This window comes from Scomber japonicus, chromosome 10 (assembly GCF_027409825.1).
Source record: "Scomber japonicus isolate fScoJap1 chromosome 10, fScoJap1.pri, whole genome shotgun sequence".
Classification (NCBI taxonomy): Eukaryota; Metazoa; Chordata; class Actinopteri; order Scombriformes; family Scombridae; genus Scomber; species Scomber japonicus.
This window is the reverse complement of record NC_070587.1, coordinates 34,620,739-34,629,771: the sequence shown is the minus strand read 5'-3', so window position 1 is coordinate 34,629,771 and position 9,033 is coordinate 34,620,739. Positions and strand designations below refer to the sequence as shown.

Below are 9,033 nucleotides of genomic sequence, written 5' to 3'. Positions count from 1 at the left end.
AGGAAGGAAGGAAAGAAGGAAGGGAGAAAGGAAGAAGGAAGGAAAGGAGAGAGGGAGGAAGAAGGAAGGAAAGGAGGGAGAGAGGGAGGAAGAAGGAAATGAGGAATGAAGGAAGGAAGGAATAAGGAAGGAAGGAAGGATGGAAGGAAGGAAGAAGGAAAGAAAGGAGAGAGGGAGGAAGGGAGGAAAGGAAAGGAGAGAGGGAGGAAGAAGGAAGGAGGGAGGGATGGAGGGAGAAGGAAGGAAAGGAGGGAGAGAGGGAGGAAGGAAAGGAGAGAGCGAGGGACGGAGAAAGGAAAAGAGGAAGGGAGGAAGGAAGGAAAGAAGGAAGGGAGGAAGGAAGAAGGAAGGAAAGGAGAGAGGGAGGAAGAAGGAAGGAAAGGAGGAAACATATAAAACATAAAAGAGGAGGAATAAACAGTCAGACAGCTGTGTCCACCTGCAGCTGTCTCACTCTCTGCAGCTCTTCCTCATAAAACAGCAGCTGATCCACCTGGAGACCAACTTCCTGTTCGTCCACCAGACCCTCGCCCCCCCTGCCCCCCACATCCCGCTCCCCCTCCTCCTTCTGCAGCCTCCTTGACTCCTTCAGGTTCTCATAAAGCTCTTTGAAGGCCTCTGAACCCAAACGCTGACAGACAGACCTGCAGGAAGGAAACAGGAAACACATTTAACATCATCATTGTAAAACTAATAATATATATAAAATATATAATCCACAAATATAGAAGTGTGTGTTCTTCTATATATGTGTGTGTGTGTGTGTGTGTGTGTGTGTGTGTGTGTGTGTGTGTTTATCTGTGTGTGTTTCTCTGTGTGTGTGTGTGTGTGTGTGCGTGTGTCTCTATGTGTGTGTGTGTGTGTGTTTCTCTGTGTTTGTGTTTCTCTGTGTGTCAGATGCTGTTGCCATGGTGACGAGCTGACCCTAATTGAAACGGAGAGCATTGGGTTTCTCCATTTTTTTTATCAACCGCTGCCATCCGACCAATCAGAGGAGAGCAGGAAGAGAAAAGGAAGGAAAGGAGTAAGGAAGGAAGGAAGGAAGGAAGGAAGGAAGGAAAGGAGTAAGGAGGGAGGGAGGAAAAGAGGAAGGAAGTACGGAATGAAGGAAAGGAGTAAGGAGGGAGGGAGGAAAAGAGGAAGGAAGTACGGAATGAAGGTAAGGACGAAGGAAAGGAGGAAGGAAGGTAGGAGGGAGGAAAAGAGGAAGGAAGTACAGAAGGAGGAGGGAGCAAAGAAAGAGGGAAGGAAAAAATAAAAAGGAAGGGAGGAAAGAAGGAACAGTCAAAACAGATTTCAATACACACACACACACACACACACACACACACACACACACACACACACACACACACACACACACACACACACACACAGCAGGAGACAGGAAGTGTGTCACATGGATCAGCTGTTTATGATGTTTTCTGTGTGAAATGTGTTGTGTGTTGTTAGTAGATGTTAAATAAAGGATCTTTGTTTCTCCGTCGTCTCGGCTGGAAGCTTCAGGCTCCGTGTTTGTCTGAAATAATTAGATTATTTTAAATGAAACTCTCACAAACGTTCACAGAGACACGGAGCTTAACTCTGAGCTGATAAGTTACAAAAACTAACAACCTCCTCAACTAATCTCCAATTTAACCCTCCTGTTGTCTTTGAGTCAAGGGAGGAAGGTAAGGAGGGAGGAAGGAAGGAAGGGAGGGAGGAAGGAAGGAAGGAAGGAAGGGAGGGAGGAAGGAAGGAAGGAAGGAAGGAAGGGAGGGAGGGAGGGAGGAAGAAGGAAGGAAGGAAGGATGGAAGGAAGGGAGGGAGGGAGGAAGGAAGGAAGGAAGGACGGACGGAGGAAAGAAGGAAGGAAGGAAGGATGGTAGGAGGGAGGAAGGAAGGAAGGATGGTAGGAGGGAGGAAAGGAAAGAAGGAAGGGAGGAAAGAGAGATGAAGGAAGGAAGGAAGAAAGGAAGGAAAGAAGGAACAGTCAAAACAGTCAGGGTCAGTTTGACCCGGGAGGATGAGAGGAAGGTTCCAGAAATGAAGGTCGGACTTAAATATCCTTCAGTCAGTTTCTTCTTCTTCTGTCTCTGGACCCACCCCAGGGTGACAGGGGTTGTTTCTCCAACACACTTTGACTCATCAGCCTGACTGATGTCTCGTTATCATGTTTTAGGTCAAATTTATTTAGAAACAGAACAAAAGTTGACAAAGTTTGAATCAGCTCTGGATCTGAATGTGATGAGTCAGCAGAAACACAGCAGGAGGCACATTTATCAAACTGTGACAGAAACTTTGTTAACTTGAGGAATCCCTCCTGACTCGACCGATATTCAGGAAGTCCTGCTCTGAGACGAAGAGAGGTTTTATGAAACTAACTAATGTTTCCATGGTGATATCAGACTTTATTGTAGCCGTGAAACTGATGATGAGTCAAACTTTAATCACACATGAGCTGCTCAGTGATGAGTTCAGTCTGTGTCATGATCTACTCTGAACATCTACTTCCTTCCTTCCTTCCTTCCTTCCTTCCTTCAGGCTGTGTGATCATCTACTACACAGCAAAAACCTGGTTTCATTTAGTTCAACTTCCTGTTGTCCTCCCGTCTGTTTTCACTGTTCCTTCCTTCCTTCCTTCCCTTCCTTCTTCCTTCCTCCCTCCTTCCTCCTTTGCTTTCTTCTTCCTCCCTTCCTTCCTTTCATTCCTTCTTCCTCACTCCCTTCCTTCCTCCCTCCTTTACTTTCTTCTTCCTTCCTCTTTTCCTTCCTTCCTTCTTCCCTTCCTTCCCTCCCTTTTTCCTTCTTTTCCTTCCCTCCCTCCTCCCATCCCTCCTTCCTTCCTTCCTTCCTTCCTTCCTCCTTTGCTTCCTTCCTTCCTGCCCTCCCTCTTTCCTCCCTCCCTCCCTCCTACCTTCCCTCCTCCCTCCCTCCTACCTTCCTCCCTTCCTTCCTCCTTTCATTCCTCCCTTCCTCCCTCCTCTCCTTCCTTCTTTCTTCCCTCCCTCCCTCCTACCTTCCTCCCTCCCTCCCTCCTACCTTCCTCCCTTCCTTCCTCCTTTCATTCCTCCCTTCCTCCCTCCTCTCCTTCCTTCTTTCTTCCCTCCTACCTTCCTCCTTTGCTTCCTTCCTTCCTCCCTCCTTTCCTTCCTTCTTTCCTTTCTACCTTCCTCCTTTGCTTCCTTCCTTCCTTCCCTCCCTCTTTCCTCCCTCCCTCCCTCCCTCCTACCTTCCTCCCTTCCTTCCTCCTTTCATTCCTCCCTTCCTCCCTCCTTTCTTCCCTTCTTCCTCCCTTCCTTCCTCCTTTCCTTCCTCCCTTCCTTCTTTCCTTCCTTCTTTCCTTTCTTCTTCCTCCCTTCCTTCCTTCCTTCCTCCTTTCCTTCTTTCTCCCTTCCTTCCTCCCTTCCTTCCTTCCTCCTTTGCTTCCTTCCTTCCTGCCCTCCCTCTTTCCTCCCTCCCTCCTACCTTCCTCCCTCCCTCCCTCCTACCTTCCTCCCTTCCTTCCTTCATCCTTTCCTTCTTTCTCCCTTCCTTCCTCCCTTCCTTCCTTCCTTCCTTCCTTCCTCCCTTCTTTCCTTGACTCTAGGCCAACAGGAGGGTTAAAATCCCAAAGGGTTTAAATATCGTAGCGATGGAGCCGAGCTGTCTGAGGAGACGGAGAGTAAACACATTTAACGTTTTCAGAGCGGTCGATGAAAGAAACGCTGAGTCAGGGATGAGTTACAGACGATGGACAGGAAGTGACCAAGCGTCTCCTTTTCAGTCCCAATTTTAGTTTCACCTACAGTAGGATAAACCCCGGTCAGACTCACTGTCTCAGGCGGTGGACTCGGGTCTCCAGCAGGCTGCAGTTGATGATCGGGGGCCCGTGCTGGTTCTTAGGGGTCTCGGGCTCCTCAGGGTCTCCTGCATGATAGAAACAAGGATGGAGGATGAAGACAGGGAAGAAGAAACACCTTGATGAAACTCTATCTCTCTGTCTGCAGCCACAGCTCTGACTCCATTAATAAAGACACAGTAGAGTAGATGGAGGAGATCTAATGGGTTTATAATGCTGCTGCTGCCAGAGTATAAACTACCATTATACCTCCATCTCCGCTTCTCTCTCTCTCTCTCTCTCTCTCTCTCTCTGTCTCTCTCTCTCTCTCTCTCTCTCTCTCTCTCTCCCTCTCTCTCTCTATGTCTCTCTCTCTCTCTCTCTCTCATACCCACGAGTCCCTGAAAAGTTATCAAATAAAAAGCTGCTGATCTAAACCTGAAATATGAGCTCTGAGCAGGAAGGAGACAGGAACAGGAAGGAAGTCTGCTGACACTCAGAAAGTAGAAAGTAGAGAAGAGACGAATGAGATGAAGACGTTTGGATTCCTGACAGGTTGAGATTCTTAACGAGCTCAGAATCTTAACGAGGGTCCTGATTATACAGAGCTCTGAATGTTAACGAGCTCTGAATGCTAACGAGCTCTGACTATTAATGAGCTCTGAATGCTAACGAGCTCTGAATGCTAACGAGCGCTGACTATTAACGAGCTCTGACTGTTAACGAGCTCTGAATGTTAACGAGCTCTGACTGTTAACGAGCTCTGAATAATGAGCTCCTTGGTTGGACTCATACCAGGATGGTTGTGATCATGTGTCATGTGACCTGTCGACCACCAGCAGGGTGCTCAAGCTTTTCATTTTCAACGTCAGCTTTGATTTGAGGGGAAATTTGTTCTTGTAGCCTGACAGCTGGCATTTTAATGTTGCAAGCCTTTTTGTCCCTTCTACTCCCCCGTAGACGGCTCCTCTAGCTGTAGCGCTATGCTTTGAAGTGGCCTCCTGCAGTAAACCTACCGCGCTGATGGAAAGTAAGAGAGCTACTGGACTTTTGAACGGCTTGTTTAACTTTAAAACACTTCCAGACGCTTCAGTTGACAAGTCAAAAGTAAAATGCAACCTGTGTCAAACGGAGTTTAACTACCACCGGAGTACGTGGAGTTTGAGTTAGCACCTCCACGCTAAACACCCAGGTGCAGCCAAGCCAGCCTCAGCTCCACCAAAGGACCATTTTGGAGTGTGGGAGTCGCAGCAGAGCCGTGATTGATTCCCAGTTAAGACACTCTGGTAAGAAATGCTTTACATTATGGGCTTAAAACTGCCTTCAAATGGAAAATAACAGGATTTTAAACATGCAATTCAAAACGCCATTAATCCTGATTAACTATGGAAATTCTGCGATTAATCGCGATTAAAAAATATCGTTTGACAGCCCTAAAAATAAGATATAATACAAGCTAAACATCTAGATATGCAGCATGAGGCCTGTATCACTCACACACATTAGTTCAGATAAACAGATGGACATAAAAACATTCCTCCGTTTTCTTCAGTCTGTATCTGTTCACAGTTTATATCTGAATAATAAAAGCTGCTGCTGTTTTTCAGTGTGAAAGCAGCAGCGCAGCACAAAGTGAGTCTGAGCTGCAGTTTAACATCTAACGACGGGGCAATAAATCAGGGGAGCGCTCTCCTGGCTGTTCCAGCTCTTTTGTCCTTTTACAAGCTAAATATCAGGATTTAATGGTTGTTTTTCTCTGCTGAGGCTGCCGCTGCTGCTCCAGGCAACAATCATTCCAGCATAGTTTAACAAGAACGATGAGGAAACAACACACGTCTGACCTGCAGGTAGAAATGGAGACGTCTTTAGATTTAATGACAGTATCTAACACTCACTCAGTGGAAATGTCTGACACACATTAGATGAGAATACTTGGTCAGATCATGTTGTGTTTAGGTTTCCTCTAAAAACAGCTGTTCTACCGTGCTGTCATTGAGTCTGTCATTTCTTCTTTAAAGAGCAGGAACTCACTGAGCCAGGTCGTCAAATGGGCTAGAGGACGATCAGTGAGACACAGCATAGCCCAGAAGCCCTGTGTATAAGACAGCTGCAGCGGCTCACTGGTTCCATCTTAGGGGACAGGTCTCACCCCCTCTATAGTGACTTCCTGGTTCCATCATAGGGGACAGGTCTCACCCCCTCTATAGTGACTTCCTGGTTCCATCTTAGGGGACAGGTCTCACCCCCTCTATAGTGACTTCCTGGTTCCATCTTAGGGGACAGGTCTCACCCCCTCTATAGTGACTTCCTGGTTCCATCTTAAGGGACAGGTCTCACCCCCTCTATAGTGACTTCCTGGTTCCATCATAGGGACAGGTCTCACCCCGTCTATAGTGACTTCCTGGTTCCATCTTAGGGGACAGGTCTCACCCCCTCTATAGTGACTTCCTGGTTCCATCTTAGGGGACAGGTCTCACCCCCTCTATAGTGACTTCCTGGTTCCATCATAGGGACAGGTCTCACCCCGTCTATAGTGACTTCCTGGTTCCATCTTAGGGGACAGGTCTCACCCCCTCTATAGTGACTTCCTGGTTCCATCATAGGGGACAGGTCTCACTCCCTCTATAGTGACTTCCTGGTTCCATCTTAGGGGACAGGTCTCACCCCCTCTATAGTGACTTCCTGGTTCCATCTTAGGGGACAGGTCTCACCCCCTCTATAGTGACTTCCTGGTCCCATCTTAGGGGACAGGTCTCACCCCCTCTATAGTGACTTCCTGGTTCCATCTTAGGGGACAGGTCTCACCCCCTCTATAGTGACGTCCTGGTTCCATCTTAGGGGACAGGTCTCACCCCCTCTATAGTGACTTCCTGGTTCCATCATAGGGGACAGGTCTCACCCCCTCTATAGTGACTTCCTGGTTCCATCATAGGGGACAGGTCTCACCCCCTCTATAGTGACGTCCTGGTTCCATCATAGGGGACAGGTCTCACCCCCTCTGTAGTGACTTCCATCATCATCATCATCATCACCATCATCATCATCATCATGATCACCATGATCATCATCATCATCACCATCATCATCATCATCACCTTCATCACCATCATCATCAATATCATCATCATCATCATCTTCACCATCATCATAATCATCATCATCACCATCACCATCAATATCATCATCATCATCTTCACCATCATCATCATCACCAGCTTCATCATCATCACCATCAATATCATCATCACCATCATCACCATCATCTTCACCACCACCATCATCATCATCACCATCATCATCATCATCATCATCACCATCATTATCATCATCATCATCACCATCATCCTCACCACCACCATCACCATCATCATCATCATCATCATCACCATCATCACCATCATCACCATCATCATCATCATGATCACCATGATCATCATCATCATCATCACCATCATCATCATCATCATCATCATCATTACCATCATCATCATCATCATCATCATCATCATCACCAGCATCACCATCATCTTCATCATCATCACCATCATCATCAATATCATCACCATCACCATCGTAGTCATCACCACCATCACCATCATCATCATCATCATCATCATCATCATCATCATCATCAACATCATCGCCATCATCATCACCATCATCATCATCACAACCATCATCCTCACCATCCTCACCATCATCACCATCATCATCAATATCATCATCATCAATATCATCATCACCATCATCACCATCATCATCATCACCACCACCATCACCATCACCATCACCATCATCAACACCATCTTCAACATCTTCACCATCATCATCACCATCATCATCATCATCATCACCATCATCATCACCATCATCGTCATCACCATCATCACCATCATCATCACATCATCATCGCCATCATCATCACCACCATCATCACCATCATCACCATCATCATCACCACCATCATCATCGCCATCATCATCACCATCATCATCATCACGACCATCATCACCATCCTCACCATCATCACCATCATCATCAATATCATCATCATCAATATCATCATCACCACCATCACCACCATCATCATCATCACCACCACCATCACCATCACCATCACCATTATCAACACCATCATCAGCTTCACCACCAGCATCATCATCATCACCATCATCATCACCATCTTCACCATCTTCACCATCATCATCACCATCATCATCACCATCATCACCATCATCATCACCATCACCATCACCATCCTCACCATCATCAGTATCATCTATCATCATCATCACCATCATCACCATCACCATCATCACCATCATCATCATCATCACCATCCTCATCACCATCATCACCATCATCATCACCATCATCATCACCATCATCCTCATCATCATCATCATCATCATCATCCTCACCATCATCATCACCATCATCGTCGTCACCAACATCATCATCGTCATCACCACCATCACCATCATCATCATCATCACCATCATCATCATCATCTTCACCATCATCATCATCACCAGCTTCATCATCATCACCATCAATATCATCATCACCATCATCTTCACCATCACCATCATCATCATCACCATCATGATCACCATGATCATCATCATCATCATCATCATCATCATCATCATCATCATCACCATCATCATCACCATCATCGTCATCATCATCATCACCACCATCATCATCATCATCACCATCATCATTGCCATCATCATCACCATCATCATCATCACAACCATCATCCTCACCATCCTCACCATCATCACCATCATCATCAATATCATCATCATCAATATCATCATCACCACCATCATCACCATCATCATCATCATCACCACTATCACCATCACCATCACCATCATCAACACCATCATCAGCTTCACCACCAGCATCATCATCATCACCATCATCACCATCATCACCATCATCATCATCATCTTCTTCATCATCACCATCGTCACCATCATCATCATCATCTTCATCATCATCACCATCATCATCAATATCATCACCATCACCATCATAGTCATCACCACCATCACCATCATCATCATCATCACCATCATCACCATCATCATCACCATCATCATCATCATCCTCATCATCATCATCCTCATCATCATCATCACCATCACCAGCATCATCACCAGCATGTTGACAGACCACCATACATTGGGGGGGGGGGTTAGATTTGACTGTAACCATGGCAA

At 46.3% G+C, this 9,033-nt stretch overlaps 1 protein-coding gene across 1 annotated transcript in view; it reads right to left on the bottom strand.

The window, feature by feature from the left end:
* Nucleotides 1-421: 421 nt before the first annotated feature.
* Nucleotides 422-9,033, bottom strand: part of nek11 (NIMA-related kinase 11) — a 68,779-nt gene continuing 60,167 nt past the window's right edge. The window contains exons 14-15 of the mRNA XM_053327716.1: nt 3,795-3,888; nt 422-644 (exon numbers count right to left, since the gene is read on the bottom strand). Coding sequence (XP_053183691.1) covers nt 422-644; nt 3,795-3,888 — 317 coding nt within the window. The remainder of the gene's footprint in view (nt 645-3,794; nt 3,889-9,033) is intronic.